Genomic DNA, 23659 nt, shown 5'->3' with positions numbered 1-23659 from the left:
CCCTCACCTGGACCGTTGTCCCCCCTCACCTGGACCGTTGTCCTCCCTCACCTGGACCGTTGTCCCCTCACCTGGACCGTTGTCCCCCCTCACCTGGACCGTTGTCCCCCTCACCTGGACCGTTGTCCCCCTCACCTGGACCGTTGTCCTCCCTCACCTGGACCGTTGTCCCCCTCACCTGGACCGTTGTCCCCCCTCACCTGGACCGTTGTCCCCCTCACCTGGACCGTTGTCCTCCCTCACCTGGACCGTTGTCCCCCCTCACCTGGACCGTTGTCCTCCCTCACCTGGACCGTTGTCCCCCCTCACCTGGACCGTTGTCCCCCTCACCTGGACCGTTGTCCCCCCTCACCTGGACCGTTGTCCCCCCTCACCTGGACCGTTGTCCCCCTCACCTGGACCGTTGTCCTCCCTCCCTCGCTCTGCTCCGTGGTATTTGGATGCATGTGACTATTTACCACCGCTGACTCTGACTTGCCCTTGAGCAAGACTCTAACACCCCACTGCTCCGGGGAGCAGCTCGGTGGCTGGAAGCCTAAATCAAACATCTTGTTTTGGTTCTCCTCAGTTCTCCACAAGTCTCAGTCCTCTTCCTTCTCATTCCAGCCCTAGCCAGCCTGGAGGCCAAGCGGCTGCTGCCGAGCCGGACGGAGGCGCTGGAGGCGCTGGAGGCGAGGCTGGACACGCTGAGTGAAGGCATGGTGGACATCCCCACTGCTGAGGGGGCAGTAGAGCGGGCACAGGTGGGCTCATCAGGGTGTCGGCTCTGCAGCGAGCCAGGGCGGCGTGCGCGCCTCGCCTCCGGCCGTCGCTGGAATGTGGCTCAGCAGGTCTCTGTTATGTCGATCGGCTGTTCAGGCAGGAAACCAGCCTCGCCACGATGCTCCGGGTGTATTCAGCGTGCACTTACACACATCGCTAGAGGTCTTAGCCCTCCTGCTGCTGATAGGAATGAATCAGGAACACAATCTATTTAGTTTGATGGTCTTCTGGGGGCCTTAAGCCGTCACACGATGTCGTTGTGTTAGCGCAATGACAGTAAAGAATCTGAAGATAATCCATTCCAAAGGCACGTTTTTCTCCCAATAGAAATAACAATGTTTACTGAAGCAGATCAGTCTGTTCTCTCGGCCTGCGGACGTCGGGCCGACTCGCTGGTAAACTGATATCTCTGATACGGCCTGGGCGTGGTATCTTAAACCTGCGCTCCTCTTCACATCAGAGTCTGTGTCTCGAGATCGAGCAAACACAGCAAGCGCCCGACCCTACAGAACTGCAACGATGGAGTCAGCTCTCCTCTAAGGCTCGAGAGGAGCTGGGCACGCTGCAGTGCATCCTGGGTAGCATGAAGGACAATCAGGTAGAGCGGTGTAGAAAGCATGCACGTGTGAAAAGTGTCATCGGTGTGTCAAATCTGGATTTTCCACACGTGTTCAGGTGCATTTGGTGGAAGTCGAACGCTGGCTGGACGCCGTTGAGGAAACGTTGTCTCAGGATGCTTCAGGGGAAAATGACAGGGAGAACTCGCAGGAAGAACTTAACCAGTGCAAGGTGAGAGGAAGATATTATTCATGTTCTAGTGTTCCATGGCCTCACTACTCAGAGGAGAGTCAGTGGCTGCCAGCGTCTGCTTTACAGTCCGTTGATTCTTATTCATGAATTAGACTTCTCTCTTTCTCTTTTTCATTACAATGAATTGCAATCGGGTGCGTTTGTCTGTTTGTCTGTTTGTCTGTTTGTCTGTTTGTTTGTCTGTCCGAGCGCATAACTCAAAAACCAGGAACCCAATCGACTTGAATTTTTTACACAAGCAAGGTTCTGTCCGTGGCTCGGTCCTCTCTGAGAATGGCGTTGATCCGGATCTGGATCCAGATTCTAGAATTATTTTTACATCTGGAATTGTGCCTGTGCTGTAAACTGTCACTTTAAGAGGGAGGGACACGAATGGCATGATGGGAAAAAGAGTCCAGAAGGAGTCTTGTAGTACGTTCCGGAGCAGCAAGCTAGAGCAGGTTTGGCCCCTCTGATCCGGAAGCCCTGTTTACTGTCTCACAAGATCCAATAGTCTATTGGAGGCGGGGTCTGCAGTCTCTGATTGTCTTTCTAGTTCTCATTTGTCCTCGCTTTCTTTTTTCTTGTCTGTCCGTCCTTGTTGTCCAGGAGTATGTGAATGAGATGGGCTCAGTGGAGGGCTCATTGAAGCAGATGGGGGAGAACGTGAGAGCTATACAGAAGGCTTCGGTCCCAGGACTGCTCAAGTGTGGACAGGATGTGCTGGACAAGCGCCTGGACAGATTTAACTCTCTCAGTAAGCAGGTGAGGAAGACTTTCTACCGTCGCTCCCTGCTAATACATGTCAACAAGAAACGGGCCTCTGTCACATCTGGTGTCATATTGTTCCTTCCAGCTGCTCATCCATCAGGAGTATGTAGCAGAGACTCTGGAGAGGCAGAGCAATCTAAAGAAGGACCTAGCAGAGATGCGGGAGTGGATGACCCAGGTCGACGACGAGTTTCTCATGAGGGACTTTGAATACAAGGGCCCCGAGGAGCTGGAAGCATCGCTGGAGGAGATGAAGGTGACGAAGAATCAACGTGGAGGCGAAGCGGAGCAAAAACGAAGAATCTACTGGACTTGTCCACGTTTGATTGAAGACGTTTCGCCTCATCCAAGAGGCTTGTTCATCTGAAGAAGCCTCCAGAACAAGTCCAGTTGATTCTTCGTCTGTGCTCTTTGCCTCTACCTGGACAGACTCGTCTACGTCATCGTAGTGATGTGGACACGTTTCTACTCCCCATCTCTCTCAGAGGGCTAAAGACGATGTGCTGCAGAAGGAGGTGAAAGTAAAGATCCTGAAAGACAGCATTCACGTGCTGATGTCCAGGACATCGCCCCCTGCTGGACGTGGCAGGCAGGCACTGACCTCAGAGCTGGAGGTGGTGCTGGCCAACTACCAGAAGCTCTGTGACCGCTTTAAGAGCAAGTGTCACACTCTGGAGGTAACGTGTGTTCTTTTATAACGCTTTAAATGAACGGGCTCCTGGTCGTGCTCGTACGCATCACTAGCCCAGTCTGACGTGTTGCTTTATTCAACGCATCAATCCTTGGCCTCCTATTGGTTCATGCTCATCCAAAGGAGTCGAGGAACGTGAAGGCTGCTGGTGAACCTGGTTCAGGGTGAAGATCATATCCGTCACTTTGCTTCATCATCCTCCCCTTCGGTGTCAGAGCCCCCTAGAGGGGTTTTTGTGAACATGCCTCTGCGTTTTTTGTTCTAAATGGCCTTAATTAGGTTTCTCTGTTGCATCTCCCTGTTTGCTCCAGGAGGTTTGGTCCTGCTGGATGGAGCTGCTCCAGTACCTGGAGACGGAGCAAAGCTGGCTCAACACGCTGGAAGAGAAGGTCCGAACGACTGGTAACCTACCAGAGAGCACCGAGGCCGTCACCGAAGCCCTGGAGGTGCAAATACTCACTCACTCACTCACTCACTCACTCACTGACTCACTCACTCACTCACTCACTGACTCACTCACACACTCACTCACTCACTCACTCACTCACTCACTCACTCACTGACTCACTGACTCACTCACACACTCACTCACTCACTGACTCACTCACTCACTGACTCACTCACTCACTCACTCACTCACTCACTCACTCACTGACTCACTGACTCACTCACTGACTCACTCACTCACTCACTGACTCACTGACTCACTCACTCACTCACTGACTCACTCACTCACTGACTCACTCACTCACTCACTGACTCACTCACCGACTCACTCACACACTCACTCACTGACTCACTCACTCACTCACTCACTGACTCACTGACTCACTCACACACTCACTCACTGACTCACTCACTCACTCACTCACTGACTCACTCACTCACTCACTCACTCACTCACTCACTGACTCACTCACTGACTCACTCACTCACTCACTCACTCACTGACTCACTCACTCACTCACTCACTGACTCACTCACTCATTTTCTTCCCCCGTTGTTCAGTATCTCAATCCTTTAAACGCATGGTTGAGGATCTATCAAAAACTCAGTCGTAGTATTTATATACTGTCCTGGTCTTTTTTCCATGACGACGAGGAGACGCCGCCGCCATCGATCTCAAACTGTCACTAAAGCAACATATAGTATCAGGGTTCCACGGTAACGGTTTAGACGCCACATGAAACCTGCCTGCCCAGAACCATTTGATGGTTGCCCACAAATACTTTACTTTTTGTCGTGTATCTAATAGACGAGGGACTAATGATCGTCGGGATTCACAAAGGCCTGAATATGTTTCTGACCAAGATGAGACTAATGATTTTCCTGTGTGATTCATATGAACGTTTAGACTCTTTTCTTTTTTCTCCCCGTCGTCAGTTGCCATTGATCCCCCTGTTACACCAAAATCAAATAATTTAAAACATTGTTTTGACATTTGAAAGAAAGTTCTCCTGTATTTAGTTTTGCTTTCATGCCCGAAACATAAACGACGTTGAGACGGGAGCAGCATTACGACGTAAATGCACCTGCCGTCTGCAGACGGCCTGCGCACAACTCGTATTTTTGTTCACAAGACGGCGGCGCTGATGGAAGCAACAAATCTCACGTCCGATCAACATATTTGGTCAAAATACTAGCTGCAATTGATTTGGCCAATCACTGATTTTTAAAATTCTTGACCGGCCGATAACGATTTTATAATTAACTGACAGCAACACATTTAATGTTCCAATCTTATTTTACTGAACACAAACAAAACCTGTTGTGAGCCTCTCACCAAAATAAAGTTCTCAGCAGTGTTTAGCTTTTACAGATAAAAGGAAATGACGAGGTTTGAGGTCGTTAATAAAATAACTATCTACAGGACAAATTAACAAAACGACCTAAACCATCAGCGAGGTGTCCTGAGTTTTAGCTTTTCTTGTAGTGCAAAAAGCCAAAACGACCAAATGCAGCAGCTTTGTGACGATTTCTATGTAAATAACTTGGAACAGCTTACAGGACAAAATCACCTCAAAGTCAAACATTGTAAAAACAATAATTCAGCATGTTTAACATTTTAACTCATTCAGTACCACAGAAGGGTGGTCTGTAGAGAACGACGGAATTGGATTTGGCGGTGTTGATTCATAGAGATGAAGGAAAATGAAGCCCCTTCAAGACATTCCTTCTCGTCTTTGACCTTTGACCAGACTTAGCAGTTTCTGCTACTATTCAGCTTTTTGATCAACATGTACACGTTTTCTTCCCATTAACTTTCTCTCTGGGATTTTCTTGCATTAAACAATCTTTCTCCGGATCAGGTTTTTCTTCCAGTCTTGCTATCCTTTCCAGTTTCTGTGTCAAACGTTTGGAACTCAGAAGCTGTTTTAATTTATCGGGCTTTGTCGTGACTTTAAGGCGTTATTACTCTCTTTCCACGGTTCGCTTCCTTTTTTCTGATTTGCTGTTCCTAAGTGGAGCCTTTTTCCATCTCCCCTTTTACCATCAGTCTTTGGAGAGCGTGCTGCGCCACCCAGGGGACAACCGCACCCAAATCAGAGAGCTAGGTCAGACCCTAATCGATGGCGGCATTCTGGATGAACTCATCAGTGAAAAACTGGAGGTCTTCAAATCTCGTTACGAGCAGCTCAACCACCAGGTCAGGACTTTGATGTGTGGGAGTTTTATTAATCCTGGACTTTTGCATAATTTACCATGTTGAACAATGCCAAATATGACCTTGTGTCATTATATTCATTCAGTTAAGAGAGATCTTTGTTTTATTCTTGCAAACATTATTTTTAGAATCATCCCTGTTTGCTGTTGGAGTATAATGATTACTATTGTACTCATTGCGCTTATTAGTATTATATTGGTCACCGCGAGACATTTGAATCCATAAGCTGACGTCCTCCAGGCAGTAAACAGGCAGATCAGCCTCGAGCAGCAGCTGCAAACTCTGAAGGAGAACGAACAGAGTCTTCAGACATTGCAGGAGTCTCTGAGGCAGCTGGACCACACGCTCACCTCCTACCTCACAGATCGCATCGACGCCTTCCAGCTGCCACAGGAGGCGCAGGTACAGTACGGCACACACCTGCACAGTCTCGCTGTAGCGTGCCCAAAGGCCTTACCAGACAAAGGCCTTCCATCCCAAATAAAAACAATACAGCGGCTCAACATGCTTGTCTATGGATGCTTCACCGGTGGAATAACCTAAAGGTCCCATATGATGAAAAACTCACTTTTCCCATGTCCTGTTAATGTCCTATTACGGAGGTTTGGGTCCTTATCAACACAAAAACAGCAAACTAAAGCATCAAGTCAATCCTTCCTAGTTCCGTACTCACCTACTGAAACACGTCTGGCAGAAATCGTCGTCAGTGTGACCTTACACTTATAAAAACGTGAACAAGATGTGCGTCCCTGTGTCTGCGCTCTGCCCGTCCTCGCTCCACCGGCGGCATTTCCCTGCATAAAGTTTATTTTTGGTGGTAATGTTCCGGCGAAAATTGGAAACAAATTTTTAGTGTGTGGTAAAAACCAGACTGCTTTATGGATCGGTGCAGCATCTGTTTGCTATTTTGACCGACTGTCACAGATATTTCATATCTGTCAGGGAACTGCATCAATTTGTGGAAAAAGGGTAGAATAACGGACCTTTAATATTCACACACATGCTGAGAGAAACTTCTTAAGAGATCAATGTAACTATGGTTGAAAAGGTATTTGTTGTATTCTAAGAAACACAAAACATGGTTACAATAAATGAACATCCTCAACATGCAGCATGTATTCAATATTCTTTCCCCCTTCAGACCATTGGGGCAGAGATCACAACCCACGAGGTGACATTGGAAGAGATGAGGAGGAGAAATGTGGTCAACTTGCCTCCCCCAACCGCTGATGGCAAAGCTGGTCGAGGTGGGACGAAGCTGGACCTCCTACAGGTAACACTGAGTCCTGCTAGAGAACATCAAGAACCGAAGGCTGGCCTGTAGTTCAGCTACCAGAGTCAAAACAATAGCATCAATACTGGATGTACGTGATTCTACTGGTGGATGATTTAATTAAGGCTCATCCGCTTGTTATGCCCTTCCTGTTGGTGGATAGCCAGTATATTGTTAAGACATTGTTTATTTTCATGTTTAAAGTGTAAAGAAATGTACAATTGCGGCTTCTTGTTGAGAACTGTGTGTGGAGTCTGTTATAAATGAAATGTGCAGCTTTGCAGACTGTTCCTTTTACCCACTGCAGAGGAAGTTGAGGGAGATTTCCACAAAGTACCAGCTTTTTCAGAAGCCAGCTAACTTTGAGCAGCGCATGCTGGATTGTAAGAAGGTCCTGGATGGAGCCAAGGCAGAGCTGCATGTCCTGGATATGAGGGATGTGGACCCGGGAAAGATTCAATCCCACCTCGCTGGTTGCATGGTGAGAGACTTTGGTCATCCAAGCTTGATTAAATTGCAAATGATTCCACAAAGAGTGCTGTGTTCACATGACAGTGTTTAACCTGGTAAATGTCTAGGGCATAGAAACTAAAAACACAGGCAAGCCTCGCCATCCATTCTTTGCAGACACAAACACAAAAAATGCATCACTTACAGGCCAATTCATTTTATTTTAAAGAAACTCTACAAGTTGCTGAGTGAGGTGAAGCTGGAGGTGGAGACTGTGATAAAGACGGGTCGACAGATTGTTCAGAAACAGCAGACGGAGAACCCCAAGGCCATGGACGAGCAGCTCACTGCTCTCAAACTGCTGTACAATGACCTGGGGGCACAGGTGAGTGGCTCGATGGAAACTTTAAATCAACGTCATTCTCCTTTTTCAGCAAAATGCTGCTTGTGTCGGATTATGAGTAACATTCAATATCTCCGCTGACACCTTCATTTTTCTTTTATTTAAAGGTAACCGAGGGAAAGCAGGACCTGGAAAAGGCTTTGTCTCTGTCTCAGAAGTTCCAGAAGGAGAGCGCCGCCCTGCAGGAGTGGCTGCACACCAACGAGGCTGAGCTGCAGCACAGGAACAGTTGTGGAGACATGCCAGCTGACATTGATGCTGAAATTGGATGGGCTAATGTGAGTATTTAAACAAAGCATTCAGCAGGAACAAAGAAGTACTTTGGTGTTCGTCCAGCAGGTGGCGCAGAAGCTCCTGAAATGGTTTCTCAATGGAGATCAAACTGTATCAGTCTATATCAGATTATATCAGAGTGTATCAGATTATATCAGAGTGTATCAGATTATATCAGACTGTATCATATATCAGATTGTATCATATTATATCAGAGTGTATCAGATTATATCAGAGTGTATCAGATTATATCAGACAGCATCATATTATATCAGAGTGTATCATATTATATCAGAGTGTATCATATATCAGATTGTATCATATTATATCAGAGTGTATCAGATTATATCAGTGTATCAGATTATATCAGACAGCATCATATTATATCAGAGTGTATCATATTATATCAGACTGTATCAGATTATATCAGACAGCATCATATTATATCAGACTGTATCAGATTATATCAGACAGCATCATATTATATCAGAGTGTATCATATTATATCAGACTGTATCAGATTATATCAGACAGCATCATATTATATCAGAGTGTATCAGATTATATCAGACTGTATCATATATCAGATTGTATCATATTATATCAGAGTGTATCATATATCAGATTGTATCATATTATATCAGAGTGTATCAGATTATATCAGAGTGTATCAGATTATATCAGAGTGTATCAGATTATATCAGTGTATCATATTATATCAGACTGTATCAGATTATATCAGACAGCATCAGATTATATCAGACTGTATCAGATTATATTATACTGTATCAGATTATACCAGACAGCATCAGATTATATCAGAGTGTATCAGATTATATCAGAGTGTATCAGATTATATCAGACTGCATCCGATTATATCAGAGTGTATCAGATTATATCAGACTGTATCAGATTATATCAGACTGTATCAGATTATATCAGACAGCATCAGACTATATCAGAGTGTATCAGATTATATCAGACTGTATCAGATTATATCAGACTGCATCAGACTGTATCTGTATCAGTGGAATTATGGGAAACTATTATTTTGACACTAAACCCAAAACGATCAAATTATTTGGCAGTAAATGACTGAAACATGGCCGACATCACAGGAACTTGTTTCTGATGTGTTTTACGTCCTGTTCTATCCCCCGATCAGGGCCTGCTGAAGGAGTCTGAACGTGGCAAGGTGGATCTGTCCAGCCTGATGGAGACTGGCGCTGGTCTGCAGACCCTGGTGGGGGGCAGCGAGGCTCAGCTGGAGGGTAAACTCTGTGGCCTCAGTGACTCCTGGGACCGCGTTCGCACCTGGATCGAGGACTGGCTTAGTGCTGTGCTCGTGAGTACCAGTTCTTCTTACGGATAGAGGGCTGTTGGGAGGGTCGTATTCATATCGATGATGCGATTGCATGTGTGCAGAGTCACCAGAACGAAGTAGAAATCTTCGATGAGAACTTGGCTCACATCAGCACCTGGCTCTACCAGACCCAGATCCGGCTGGACGAGGCCGAGCGTCTGGCGTCGGCAGAGAGGGAGAAAGTGCTCAAGGTACGACCGGGAGAATGAATGTGTGAGTGGGATGAGGATGAGGATGAGGATGGCCCTGAAGTGGAAACTCAGTACATAAAGTACAATTAAAACTTTACCGGAAGCCTGGGAATGTGTTCAGATCATACCTTGAAGATTTTAGAAACATTTTAAAACAGCTTAGTTTTATGGCAGTCTGGAATCGCTCAAGGAAGTTGGAATAGATGCCCCAGCCACCTCAGCTGACTCCTCTCGATGTGGAGGAGCAGCAGCTCTACTCTGAGTTCCTCCCCCTGTCTCTAAGGGGGGCCCCAGCCACCCTGCGCAGGTCTCATTTAGACCGCTTGTGCCTGTGATCTTGTCCTTTCGGTCGAAATGCAAATCCCCCCCATATAAACTAACTGAAAACAATTTAGTATGTTCCGGCCGTCTGAAAACACCCAAATCAACGTTAATAAGTGCTGATCCCCTCATCCCCGCAAACAGGCTGCTAGAATCCAGCAGGACAAGTGAGACTTGATCAATAGAGCCTAAACACTGGTCTACATGCTGCCATCCAGAATCAATAGAGCCTAAACACTGGTCTACATGCTGCCATCCAGAATCAATAGAGCCTAAACACTGGTCTACATGCTGCCATCCAGAGAGAATGGAGCTTAAACACTGGTCTAAATGCTGCCTCCCAGAGAGAATAGAGCCTAAACACTGGTCTAAATGCTGCCTCCCAGAGAGAATAGAGCTTAAACACTGGTCTACATGCTGCCATCCAGAATCAATAGAGCCTAAACACTGGTCTACATGCTGCCATCCAGAATCAATAGAGCCTAAACACTGGTCTACATGCTGCCATCCAGAGAGAATGGAGCTTAAACACTGGTCTAAATGCTGCCTCCCAGAGAGAATAGAGCCTAAACACTGGTCTAAATGCTGCCTCCCAGAGAGAATAGAGCTTAAACACTGGTCTACATGCTGCCATCCAGAATCAATAGAGCCTAAACACTGGTCTACATGCTGCCATCCAGAATCAATAGAGCCTAAACACTGGTCTACATGCTGCCATCCAGAGAGAATGGAGCTTAAACACTGGTCTAAATGCTGCCTCCCAGAGAGAATAGAGCCTAAACACTGGTCTAAATGCTGCCTCCCAGAGAGAATAGAGCTTAAACACTGGTCTACATGCTGCCATCCAGAATCAATAGAGCCTAAACACTGGTCTACATGCTGCCATCCAGAATCAATAGAGCCTAAACACTGGTCTACATGCTGCCATCCAGAGAGAATGGAGCTTAAACACTGGTCTAAATGCTGCCTCCCAGAGAGAATAGAGCCTAAACACTGGTCTAAATGCTGCCTCCCAGAGAGAATAGAGCTTAAACACTGGTCTACATGCTGCCATCCAGAATCAATAGAGCCTAAACTCTGGTCTAAATGCTGCCTCCCAGAGAGAATAAAGCCTAAACTCTGGTCTAAATGCTGCCATCCAGAGAGAATAGAGCCTAAACTCTGGTCTAAATGCTGCCATCCAGAATCAATAGAGCCTAAACACTGGTCTAAATGCCGCCACCCAGAGAGAATAGAGCTTAAACACTGGTCTACATGCTGCCATCCAGAATCAATAGAGCCTAAACACTGGTCTAAATGCTGCCACCCAGAGAGAATAGAGCTTAAACACTGGTCTACATGCTGCCATCCAGAATCAATAGAGCCTAAACACTGGTCTACATGCTGCCATCCAGAATCAATAGAGCCTAAACACTGGTCTACATACTGCCATCCAGAGAGAATAGAGCTTAAACACTGTTCTACATGCTGCCATCCAGAGAGAATAGAGCTTAAACACTGGTCTACATGCTGCCATCCAGAGAGAATAGAGCTTAAACACTGGTCTAAATGCTGCCATCCAGAGAGAATGGAGCTTAAACACTGGTCTAAATGCTGCCTCCCAGAGAGAATAAAGCCTAAACTCTGGTCTAAATGCTGCCATCCAGAATCAATAAAGCCTGAACTCTGGTCTAAATGCTGCCATCCAGAATCAATAGAGCCTAAACTCTGGTCTAAATGCTGCCTCCCAGAGAGAATAGAGCTTAAACACTGGTCTACATGCTGCCATCCAGAATCAATAGAGCCTAAACTCTGGTCTAAATGCTGCCATCCAGAGAGAATGGAGCTTAAACACTGGTCTAAATGCTGCCTCCCAGAGAGAATAGAGCCTAAACTCTGGTCTAAATGCTGCCATCCAGAATCAATAGAGCCTAAACACTGGTCTAAATGCTGCCACCCAGAGAGAATAGAGCTTAAACACTGTTCTACATGCTGCCATCCAGAGAGAATAGAGCTTAAACACTGGTCTACATGCTGCCATCCAGAGAGAATAGAGCTTAAACACTGGTCTAAATGCTGCCATCCAGAATCAATAGAGCCTAAACACTGGTCTACATGCTGCCATCCAGAGAGAATAGAGCTTAAACACTGGTCTACATGCTGCCATCCAGAGAGAATAGAGCTTAAACACTGGTCTACATGCTGCCATCCAGAGAGAATAGAGCTTAAACACTGGTCTAAATGCTGCCACCCAGAGAGAATAGAGCTTAAACACTGGTTTACATGCTGCCATCCAGAATCAATAGAGCCTAAACACTGGTCTACATGCTGCCATCCAGAGAGAATAGAGCTTAAACACTGGTCTAAATGCCGCCACCCAGAGAGAATAGAGCTTAAACACTGGTCTACATGCTGCCATCCAGAATCAATAGAGCCTAAACACTGGTCTACATGCTGCCATCCAGAGAGAATAGAGCTTAAACACTGGTCTAAATGCCGCCACCCAGAGAGAATAGAGCTTAAACACTGTTCTACATGCTGCCATCCAGAATCAATAGAGCCTAAACTCTGGTCTACATGCTGCCACCCAGAGAGGATGACTAATGACGGAAACTGAACAGTGACCAGTAAATTGGTGGTCTTCCTTCCGCAGCGCATGCTGGAGGAGCTGGAGGACGTCGGTCTACGAGTGGACAACGTGAAGGATCAGGCCATCATTCTCATGACGAGCAGGGGCCCCGCCTGCCGGGACGTGGTGGAGCCCAAATTGGCTGAGCTCAACTGTAACTTTGACAAAGTGTCCCAGCACCTCAGAACGGCCCAGGTACGCAAGCATGAACACATGAACACAGGTCCGAGGCCTCTCAAACTCACGGGCTGCATGCCACGGTCTGTTCTTGTGTTTTGGAATGCAGATGATGGCCAGTCTGGAGTCAGGTGGAGTAGACCTGAACCAGAACGTCCCTCAGGTACAAGAAACAATAGTCAGAGCTGTGAGGGACAACTTTCACAAGTCATGTGTGTGTACATATATATATACTTTCTGACCATTGTTCAAGTCCAGCCCATTTATGACATTGACATGTTGTATTTATTTATTTTATTTATTTACTTAAAAAGGATCCCCATTAGTTGACACCGTGGCATCAGGTAGTCTTCCTGGGGTCCGGGATTACACGTATCAACTCAAATCATGAAAGCACGATATGTACATATCCACAAAACATATCCACACAGAACATCATATCAGAATACTTCAACAAACTTTACATTCATGTAATCATCGTCAAAACCATATTTTAATGTATTTTAAGGAGCTCTGCCTAAAGATTTTATCTCATCGAGATTTTATCTCATCGAGACTAATTTCTGAGTCTGAACGTGACAAATATTGCACCTGCACTAAGATGTGTGTGTTTGTGTTTTCTGAGTGTGTGTGTTTGTGTTTGATTCTCTTTTGGACTCATTAGGTCCTTCACAGCCAGGAGCTCAGAGAGGAGCGTGAGCCTCAGAGTCTTCCAGCGGAGGCGCTGGTCCTCAGTGAGGTGGAGAGCCTCCAGGCCCAGCCCCAGGCCCAGCTCCAGGCCCAGCTCCAGGCCCAGCCCCAGGCCCAGCTCCAGGCCCAGCCCCAGGCCCAGCTCCAGGCCCAGCTCCAGCCCCAGGCCCAGCTCCAGGCCCAGCTCCAGGCCCAGCTCCAGGCCCAGGCCCAGGCCCAGGCCCAGCTCCAGGCCCAGCTCCAGGCCGAGCTGAAGCATCTGCAGCAGCAGCAGGACCCAGCCGGAGTAGCCGAAGACGCCATCCAGACGGTTTGTCTGGAGCATTTTCATTCCGTTCCTCCATTTTGGGTGAATGCTCGTGTTTGATTTGGTAAGATACGACTGCAGGCGATGCAGCGCCGTGTTGCAGCATCAGCACCTCTGTAGAGGAAGCGCTGCGTGATGTTTCTGCCTTGCTCTGGGCTGCCACCTGATCAGACAAGTATCTTCTTATTTGGCATTAGTGTCGCTAAACTGATCCGTAGCGGTCCAAAGCAAGGCTCCGTCCGCGTGCTTCCGTTCTTACTGACTGTCAGTCGTCATGTACGATGTGCTGAAGGCTGCTGCAGTCTCTTCATGTGAAAGCCTTCTTTACGCCAGATGGACGAGGAGAAAGCTGGAGTGGAGGACCTGCTGAGAAGAGGAGAGGAACTGCTGCAGCAGGCTTCAGACGAGGGCCAGAGGGAGGAGCTGAGACCTCTGCTGCTCCGGCTGCAGGGCCAGTATTCAGCTCGCAGGGTGAGCTGCTCAGAGGACATCTTGTTTCTGGTCCGTGCGTAGGTGCTCATCTGCCTCATTGCCTGTCGTACGCTGGCACGGCTGGGCTGCTCTAGGAGTTGCGGGTGCTGCGAGACAGGCAGGAGGACATCTCTGTGGACTCGTCTTCTCACGCCCGGACAGAGCAGATGAGACCACCTCCAGCTGAGGTGTGGAATGCGCACATCATAAGCACAGTCTGCGCAGACACGCTAGGAACTAGAACTGTGTGGTGTTGATGCTAGCCTAGCATAATGTACCCCTGATTTCATCATCTGCATATCCTCTGTTCTTCTCCCTCACCTGTGGAACAGGAGCTGACGTCCGTGGAGAGCAGCAGCGCTCCTTCACTCGGGCCCTCCGACTACCTGCTAGACGTGAACAAAGCGCTGCTCGCCATGGCTGATAATGAGCTGCTTCTGAACTCCAGCGAGCTCAGCGAGGGGCGCTACGAAAACCTGTCCAACCAGGAGGATGTGCTGAGGGTGGGTCGACAGTTCATCGTCCCGTTCCTCTTTGTCATTGTGAGCACAGCGTCCTCACAGCTGTGGTGGTGAGGACAGCCATGATGGACGGCTTAGAGACAGTGGTGAGGACAGCCATGATGGACGGCTTAGAGACAGTGGTGAGGACAGCCATGATGGACGGCTGAGAGACAGTGGTGAGGACAGCCGTGATGGACGGCTTAGAGACGGTGGTGAGGACAGCCATGATGGACGGCTGAGAGACAGTGGTGAGGACAGCCATGATGGACGGCTTAGAGACAGTGGTGAGGACAGCCATGATGGACGGCTGAGAGACAGTGGTGAGGACAGCCGTGATGGACGGCTTAGAGACGGTGGTGAGGACAGCCATGATGGACGGCTGAGAGACAGTGGTGAGGACAGACATGATGGACGGCTTAGAGACAGTGGTGAGGACAGCCGTGATGGACGGCTTAGAGACAGTGGTGAGGACAGCCATGATGGACGGCTTAGAGACAGTGGTGAGGACAGACATGATGGACGGCTCAGAGACAGTGTCTCTGAGGAAAAGACAGGAGGCGGAGCTAGAAGTGGAGGAGATGAAGATGCTGAGGTTCTCCTTGGGAGTGTCCAGGTTGGACAGGATTAGAAATGAGACAATAAGAGGGACAGTGAAGGTTAGACGTTTTGGAGACAAGGTCAGAGAGACCAGACTTTGATGGTTTGGACATGTCCAGAGGAGAGACAGGGACTATATCGGTAGAAGGATGCTGAGGATGGAACTGCCAGGGAACAGGACTAGAGGACGACCCAGGAGGAGAGACATGGACGTAGTGAGGGAGGACATGAGAGTGGCTGGTGTTGGGGAGGACGATGCAAAGGACAGGGTGAAGTGGAGACGGTTGACTGTCCTGATGGGACACGCTGAAAGTCCCTGCTTGACTATAGAGCCCTAGTGAAGGCTCTGTTCAACACTGGTCTGTTTTTCATGTTGGGTTTTACTCTGCCTTAAAGTGATTGATTTGTTTCTTCTTCTACATTGAATGTCCGGATTATGGCGGGAAGCTTTGAGCAATGGCTTGAATTCATATTCTCCCCTCTTTGTCTTCCGATCAAAGAGCATCAAAGAGAACCTGGAGCGTCTCGGAGGTCGGCTCTCAGATATCCACCAACGCCATCCTGCCGTCGTTCCGGTCGCTTCTCCTGCTGAGGTTTCCCAGATCGGCGACTCGCTCGCTCACCTTAATGCCGAGTGGGACCGGGTCAACCGCGTGTACGGCCAGCGCAAAGGGTTGGTGCACCGACCCCGTGACCTCGACTCGACCCTGAGCTGCTGCTTTCAGACGCTAACATGCGTTTCAGGATGGGCTCTCAGCTAGCGGAGACACACACATCGAAACAATGTCTGCTCACACACAAACACACACGGGGTCACCTTGACGACGATCACCACAGCATAAACCGCCGACGGTTGCTGAGCACGGTGTAGTAGAATAAACCCGTAAGCTCATTTTGAACGGGCAGCCTCCGGGCGTCATTACAAATCGTTTGTTTGGTGGAGCTGCTCGTCCAGACCTCCACCGATCTGAGGAAATGGTGGCTCGTCAGCGAGAACGACCTTTTTATTCGCTGAATGTTTTAAGTAATGGGCTGCTCGGCCTATGCTGATTTATTTCATAGCCCCTCCGTGTCCCTTTGGTTGTCCTCACTTTCCTGCTGTCTGATACAGAATAACACTGTAAATGGTGACATTTTCCAGTGGATGACCTTGATTGTCCTTGAAGAAACGAGGACTTTTTATTCTGTTCTATATGAAACAGACACTTGGCATTAAATAAGAAATCAGATCCAGAACCCACCGTCAGATCAAGAGCTCTGTTTAGAGCCCGTCCCCCTCGTGTCACAGACATTCCTCTTACGGCCGGCGTGGGTTTGATTCTGCTTGCTTCCCCGTGCGCTCCAGAATTTCCCGTCGTCGCTTCAGCAGTCCGCCGTCTCCAAAATAACGCGAGTCCGAGCTTTGCATGCACTCATGTTCTTCATTCTCGCAGAAGGGAAACGTTAGGAATAAAAAACCTAAAACCGAATTAATAAGCACAAACGTGAGAACATTTCTTTGGTATTTGTAGTGGAAGGAAAGGACGCGTTTGTCAGTGACGGTGGCTGGACAAACACTGCTGTGGTCACTCCTTCCTTCCTTCCTGGGTGTTGTGCAGGAGTTTCGACCGTGCTGTGGCGGAGTGGAGGCGGTTCCATTGTGGTATGAATGAGCTCAGCCAGTGGCTGACGGACACGGAGACGCTGCTGTCCGAGGGCGGCGGCTGCGATGGACAGCTGGACCGGGACTCTGCCCGACGACATCAGGAGGTCAGTGAAGTCGGTCTGGGTGTGTGCTTCGGTGCCTCGGAGGCATTTAAAAGTCTCAGAAATACTGAATGTGCTTCTTTTGTCGTTGTCTCTTTCTTTCATGGCATCCCACCTTTACCATCATATATATTCTGATGAGTTAAATAGAACCGCGTGCTCCTGCAGTGGTTCCCAGACCTTCTCTGCTGCCCCCCAACCCCAGATCAGGACATGCACACATACACATATTTTGTTTTCAGACTCCAAATGGAATTAATACAAACCTCAACCGGATTGGTTGCTACAGGCAAACTACAAGACATAAATAACAAAATAGCAAACCGCATTTACAGTTTATTATTACTGTCGGCATTTACCTGCTGCGTAGTTTCCATTATTTCTTATGGAAAATATAGTTTCGGTTTCCAAACAAATCTGTTTTCACACAATATTATGGAATGAATTATGTTCCGCTGTTTTTACATTTACCTGTGCAATCATTGTTACAGGTTTCTTTTGTTTTTATATTCAACATCCAAGCATCCGACCTTTGCTGTTTTAAAACTTGAACAACTCCCTGAGAGGGGACCCCCCCCCCCCCCCCCAGAAATCTAAAGGTTTGCTGTTCCAAAATGACACCTTTAATCCTCACATCTTTTCGGTGACTGGTGTGAATGCTAAATGGAATGCACTTAAACAGCTTTTTCACACCCATTGATTCACGCACTCACTGCTGACATGCAAAGCCCACCAGGGCAGTCGGTGTCTTGCTCAAGGACACTTCAACATGGAGACAGTCAGCGCTGGGATTCGAACCACTCTACCGTCTCGGCCACAGCCGCCTGCTCCATGCTGCAGAGCTTCTCAAATCCAATATCCAGCTTTGATCTGTATTAATGTTTGATTGAGGCCACATCAGAAAGATCATCTCACATCGGTTTGATGTGGCAAAAGGAAGACGTACGGCCGGGGGGGCCGTTCTCCAGTCCAACCCAAAATGCAGCCGGTGTCTGACTGGAACTGCAGCCTGGGGTGGTGTTGCACCGACGGGCTCACGGATCCAGTCCTATTCTTTGGGATTCTGAATCAGGAACTATTTCTGGAAGTGTTTCTGCAGGGCAGAGATGTGTGCTCCCATACGAGGGATCACCGTGTTCTGCAGCTTGTCTTCAACCAATGGCCCATGTGAGAACCTGAAGCCGTTCGTTTCCACGTCTCCAGTGTTCTGATCAATGACCTGATTTGATCTGCCAGATTTGGGAGGTGTGCAACTTCAAATCCACTAAGCTTAATGAGGGACGTTTTACAGTCCACGGAGTTGACGTGGGTCATCCCATCGGGACGCCAGTGCTGCGCCGTGTATCATGCAGTGCCTCGGCTGCACATTGGGGGGAGACCCTCCCCATTTCCCAGCCATAGCAGATCCCCACACAGCCCCCCCATTTCAGATCGCCCTCTTTTAAGAAGAGCCGGTGGTTTTAAACAGTTCTTCTGCGGTGGCTCTTCCAGGAACTGGTTTGCAGAAAACGAATCCCTCCCTCATGCCACCTCCATCGCTGAATCTTCCATGCGTTATCAATAAACAGCCTTTGTGACGGTCAGTGTCTTCATCCGTCTGCAGCTGCTCCTGCTACATGCTGTTGGACCGAGGAATAGCCCTTCGTTTGAATCCATGTCCACGGCACAGGGAAGCATCAATTCCTCCCGTTCTGTGTGGCGTTTTACACCGAGGCAGCTTCATAGGAGCATTTACCGACACGACCTGCAGCTTTAGTAAAGAGAGACCGCCGTGCACGGCAGGTGACGCGTTCTTGTCTGATTAAACTCAACTGGCTCGTCTTTGTGCTCTGGATGGATCGTCTCCAAGTGTTCGGCTTCAGGCTGTCGGAAGGTCGACTTACGACAGACGACACACTCGGCCGCTCCTCATTACCCACCGTTGTGCAGGAGAACCCAGCAGGTGTCGTCACATTTCCTGGTCTTTGCCTTTGAAGCTTCGTCCTCCTCTTGTTCTGTTTCATGCTGGAGCCCCGTCAATAACGTGTCCATGTTGAGCTGGCACAGTGTGACTGATGGATCGATTCATTCGATTCATTCCTCCCGTTGGTGATGTCAGACAGGAGACGATGACATCCTGTTCCCAAAGGAGAACTCTGTGCTGCTACACAAACACAAGAAATGAGGTTATTACAAAAGCTGCACAATGATTTCCAAAGGGAATGCAGATCGCTACCGTTATGGGCGTGATTCGTAACGCTCCGTCTTTACGCGATTCACATTAGCTGACGCACCCTTTAGTGGACTTAACAATTACTCATTCTACTTTATGGCTCTGTCTTGGCAAGTTAGATCGTTATTAGTGGGAGTGGCGGTTTGGCAGCTTAAACCTTGACGTTCCACACATAATGGCGACTGGTCGGTGGACGTCAGCAGGAGGCTTTGGCCTGGAGTCTCTCATTCATCCGTTCATCCTACAGGAGCTGGAAGAGGGGCTTTCCAGCCGCCAGCCCATCATGGCCATGCTGACCTGCACCGGGGAGCACATCATTGGGCAGCTGACCCCCCCTGAGGGATCCCTGCTTGAAGAGAAGCTAAAGACCCTTGGCCAGCGTTGGCGAGCCGTCAACCGGCAGGCCCTTAAGAGACAGCGCAGGTAACGTTACTGCTGCGTGGCGACGGCATTCACGCAAATGAACAGAGACGTTTGTTTCATCGTCAGGCTGGCTGGGGGAGAGCTGGCCATGTCGGACCTGGTGTGGAAGCGCGAGCAGCTGGCGACATGGCTGCAGCAGGCAGAAAACGCTGTTGGCTCCTTACCTGCCGCTGCTACCGACAGAAACCTCAAAGAACTGAAGGTACGGCTCAAACCACGGCTGAGCTCGTCTTCTGGAGTCCGGCTGCAGCCCGCTCAGACTGTCAGCAAGGTGTTCAAACTATTACTCAATGTTTGTGTCTTCACCCCATCAAACATGGACTTCCTGACCTCTTGGCTTACGTTAGTTTTGTTGCGTGAACACATCAGTCGATGTCTGCTGAAGCAGAGCCTGCCGCGTTCTCTTTCCCTGCAGGCCCTTGCAGAGGAAACGGATGCTCAGAACGAGCGCCTCGGATGGCTGAACAAACACGCCCCTCAGATCCTGGCCAGCCCGAGTGTCAACCCTCAGAGCAGAGACCAACATGTTGGCAAACTGAGAGCCATCAACCTCAGCTGGAGCAAGGTGTGCAGCATCGTGGCCCCCACGGCGTTCATCCTGCCTCCCCTCCGCCATCGCTGCTCCACCCGCTCTCGCCTCTTCCCTCTGCAGGTAACGCATGAACTGCTGGAAAAGGTGGGCGAGGTGGAGGCTGACCTGCAGAGCCACGCCCAGTTCCAGGACCGAATGAGCAGACTCACTGACTGGATCATCGTCACGCACCAGACGATTGTGACCAGGGGCCTGAACTCGGCCCAAGCGCAGGTAGGATGTCTGACGACGGGTCGCAGCAACACGGCTCACTTCACTGGAGATCTGAATCCCAAACAACGGCCGTCTGTTTGACTCGTTCGCCCGCTGTAGGCTCTGGATGTCTCCATGAAGGACAGGAAGACGGACCTGGAGGAACTGCTGGCTCATTCTATAGAGCTGCAGAGACGACAGCAGCTGCTGCCTCATGAAAAGGTTCCATGTTGCACCTTCAGAGACCGCCAATCTGCTTTAGGCTGTTTGATGTCCTTTAATTATTATTATTAACTATTCAGGATATATCGTCTTCAGTCTGTCCATCTGTCCGTCTGTAAGAGCGTATCTCTCAAACTAGACACTCTGGCTTCACCGAACTTTACGCACACGTATTTGTGACTTTTAGTATTGACATTTTTTCATCACGTTTTCCGTGGAAGGATATTTTTAGGGTGATCTTTAGAATGGAGAGCTGGTCCTCACTTAACGGCGTTAAGGAACTTAAGGAAGACTCGGAGCTGCGACGGGCTTTCCGAAATATAAAAGCGTAGGTCTATTGAGGAGGAATCGCTGTTAGCACCAGCGGAATGCGCCGGCCGCTGTGTGAGTACGTACATAATGTTCCGTACGCCGCCAGGGGAACACAAGTCACAGGAAGGGGAGGAGCCAAGACGTGACAAACAGTAGTTTTTAATTCTTGTCCCCTTTTAGAAGAGTATTTCATTCGCCCTGGGAACGTTGTTCTCCCATTCCAGAATGTGCTCACTCACAGACAGTTCCTCTGAGACACTATCCAAACGGGAATATCAGGAAACGCCTGTTCATCATCATATCTGAACCTCTGTGCTCCGATGAGGCCACTCCTCATCCACGCTCACTCCTGCGGGCTGCGCGGTCCAAAATAAACCCCTTCCCTCTCCCTCTCTGAAATCAACAATAAGGATCGGGCCTGTTTCACGAGTTTAGTTTTTAACATAATTCTGTTGAACCACACTTCAAAGGCAACGTCTGATTTCCATTGGTTCATTTTCCTAGAATTTTTATTTATTATTACTTCTTTCAGGTTAAAGTTATTTCTGTGACCACTGTGGGTTTTCTTTCATTAACTGAGGGGTACCAACAATGTTCTCCACGTGTGTATAATAAATGATATACAGTATTACTGTAATATAAATGTTACAGTAATACTGTAGCGGTGCGCAGGAGACGGGAGGAAGAGCTGGATCATCGGAAGCTCGCTCGCGTCTCAAATTTATGCGCAAAGCAAATATTGCTCGCAAGCTGGCTCGTGTGTCAAAGCGCTCGTACGTCGAGGTATTACTGTATGCATAATATATATACCATAAGCGATATCTATCATATGTACAGTATAAATGGCCTATACGTATGCAAATATCTACATTTCTTGATCACTCCGATGTCTGCCAAGTTGTCTGTTTTGTTCAGCGACGGGGTCTTTGGAACTTAACGCCTGCACTGTGTATACTGATGCAGCGCTGGTAGGATACCAGGGCATGGTGGTGCTATCGATCAGCTGGAAGCGCTCAGTCATTCGTTTTCTGTGTGCTCCATGTGTGCAGAGTGAGGTGGAGCAGCTGGCGGCTGATTGGAAAGCTCTGGATGGTCAACTGAGAGAATCTCTCCAGCCGCCCACGTCTCCAAGGACGCCGCGTCAGCGCAGCGTCCAGCACCAGCAGCTCGGTAACGATATTTAAGAAGCGTCCCCCTCCTTTCGGTATCGTGAGGCATTGAGGCATTGAGACTTTGATGAGACATGGGTCAGTAACAGGAAACGTAACATCGAGAGTCAGGGGGCCGTGCTGGTTGATGACACTGAAACGAGGCTTGATGCTTCAGGCACGCTGATCAGTCGGACTGTCTGTGCACGTTATGCATCTCCCCCCCCCCCCACCTTGCTCTCAGTGTCTGCGGTCCCTTCAGCCGTGCAGATGGCCAGCTTGGTGAGCGAGGACCCGTACCACCAAACCCCGCACACGCCAGACACGGTGGCGCCCACAGACCTCAACGAGACGGCCACCGAGCTGGCCGACTGGCTGCTCCTCATCACACAGATGCTTAAGTCTAACATTGTGACCGTGGGGGACACGGAGGAGATCCGGATCACCATGGGACGCCTGCAGGTGATGGGACAGCCGGATGAGCTAAACGTTACGAGTGTCTCAACGTGCACGTGTGCTTCGTTCTGGCAGGTAACAAAGAGTGACCTGGAGCAGCGTCACCCACAGCTAGAGGACATTTTCACCCTGGCACAGAACATCAAGAACAAGACCTCCAATGTGGATGTTCGGACGTCGATTACAGAGAAATGTACGTTAAAGCAGGACGAACGTAGAATGTCCCCACATACATAAGAAGCTGTCACTAACTTCCTGTTTCTAGTGGAAAGGGTACGCAGCCAGTGGGACAGCACTCAGCATGGTGTTGAGATGCGACTTCAACAGCTGGACAACATGATTGGCCACAGTAATGAGTGGGAGGAGCAGAGGAAGGAGGTGAAGGCCCTCCTCGGGCACGCTGACGGACGCTTCCTCACCCTCCTCCAGCAGCCCAGAGATCCGCTGACCAAGCAGCTTGCTGATAACAAGGTCACGGAAACGATTGTCTGCTTAACTCTCCGTGAGGTCGAGGCTTCCTGAAGCTGAATCTCTCTGAAACTGCAGACGAAACATTTACTCGGTTCGCTCTTTGAATGGAGAGAAACATTTCTGAGCCAAACTTTATTTAGTAAACTATTAGAAGTCCTTTATAAACAGGGGTGCGCATAACTGGTACGCATGCACGGCAGCAATTTGGAACGCGTAACGCCGCATGCGCGTACCTGACAGTTTCCTTGGCAACACAACAATTACACCTGCAAACCTGCAAGACATTGAGCAGCTTCTTTGGTGCTTTGCCACCAACAAAGAAACGCCAGCCAGCGTGAGAAATGGCTGCAGGATGTACCGCGGCTTGAAGCTAACGGCGGGCACACTGAAATGTGGTGCAAGGTTTGCCGCTCGCAGCCTCAGACTAGACGAGTGCTCTTGGGGGAGACACCGAGGACAGTGGGGGAGACACTGAGGACAGTGGGGGAGACACAGTAACCCTGAAACAGTTCTGCACACCCCTGATTATAAAGCTGTACAAGGTGGGAATCGTTAAATCAACAACATTCGTACTCCCACG

The 23659-nt window shown here is 48.9% G+C and overlaps 1 protein-coding gene across 1 annotated transcript in view; it reads left to right on the top strand.

Annotated features, from left to right (window-relative positions):
* Window positions 1-606: 606 nt before the first annotated feature.
* Window positions 607-23659, top strand: part of utrn (utrophin) — a gene marked incomplete at its 5' end in the record, with an annotated part of 116757 nt that continues 93704 nt past the window's right edge. The window contains 33 exons of the mRNA XM_068757979.1: window positions 607-743; window positions 1223-1360; window positions 1438-1551; window positions 2161-2316; window positions 2408-2578; window positions 2808-2999; window positions 3325-3459; window positions 5511-5660; window positions 5919-6080; window positions 6820-6951; window positions 7259-7432; window positions 7631-7786; window positions 7912-8082; window positions 9243-9422; window positions 9503-9631; window positions 12585-12755; window positions 12847-12900; window positions 13402-13491; window positions 13660-13737; window positions 14068-14205; window positions 14301-14393; window positions 14538-14708; window positions 15806-15978; window positions 16904-17054; window positions 19511-19686; window positions 19753-19888; window positions 20102-20251; window positions 20339-20491; window positions 20591-20692; window positions 22054-22174; window positions 22397-22614; window positions 22684-22801; window positions 22874-23079. Of these exons, the coding sequence (XP_068614080.1) occupies window positions 607-743; window positions 1223-1360; window positions 1438-1551; window positions 2161-2316; window positions 2408-2578; window positions 2808-2999; window positions 3325-3459; window positions 5511-5660; window positions 5919-6080; window positions 6820-6951; window positions 7259-7432; window positions 7631-7786; window positions 7912-8082; window positions 9243-9422; window positions 9503-9631; window positions 12585-12755; window positions 12847-12900; window positions 13402-13491; window positions 13660-13737; window positions 14068-14205; window positions 14301-14393; window positions 14538-14708; window positions 15806-15978; window positions 16904-17054; window positions 19511-19686; window positions 19753-19888; window positions 20102-20251; window positions 20339-20491; window positions 20591-20692; window positions 22054-22174; window positions 22397-22614; window positions 22684-22801; window positions 22874-23079 (4796 nt within the window). The remainder of the gene's footprint in view (window positions 744-1222; window positions 1361-1437; window positions 1552-2160; window positions 2317-2407; window positions 2579-2807; window positions 3000-3324; window positions 3460-5510; window positions 5661-5918; window positions 6081-6819; window positions 6952-7258; window positions 7433-7630; window positions 7787-7911; window positions 8083-9242; window positions 9423-9502; window positions 9632-12584; window positions 12756-12846; window positions 12901-13401; window positions 13492-13659; window positions 13738-14067; window positions 14206-14300; window positions 14394-14537; window positions 14709-15805; window positions 15979-16903; window positions 17055-19510; window positions 19687-19752; window positions 19889-20101; window positions 20252-20338; window positions 20492-20590; window positions 20693-22053; window positions 22175-22396; window positions 22615-22683; window positions 22802-22873; window positions 23080-23659) is intronic.

The sequence above is a fragment of the Brachionichthys hirsutus genome, unplaced genomic scaffold (assembly GCF_040956055.1).
Source record: "Brachionichthys hirsutus isolate HB-005 unplaced genomic scaffold, CSIRO-AGI_Bhir_v1 contig_387, whole genome shotgun sequence".
Taxonomy (NCBI): Eukaryota; Metazoa; Chordata; class Actinopteri; order Lophiiformes; family Brachionichthyidae; genus Brachionichthys; species Brachionichthys hirsutus.
Note: the sequence above shows the minus strand (reverse complement) of the source record. Positions and strands in the feature narration are given on the sequence as shown.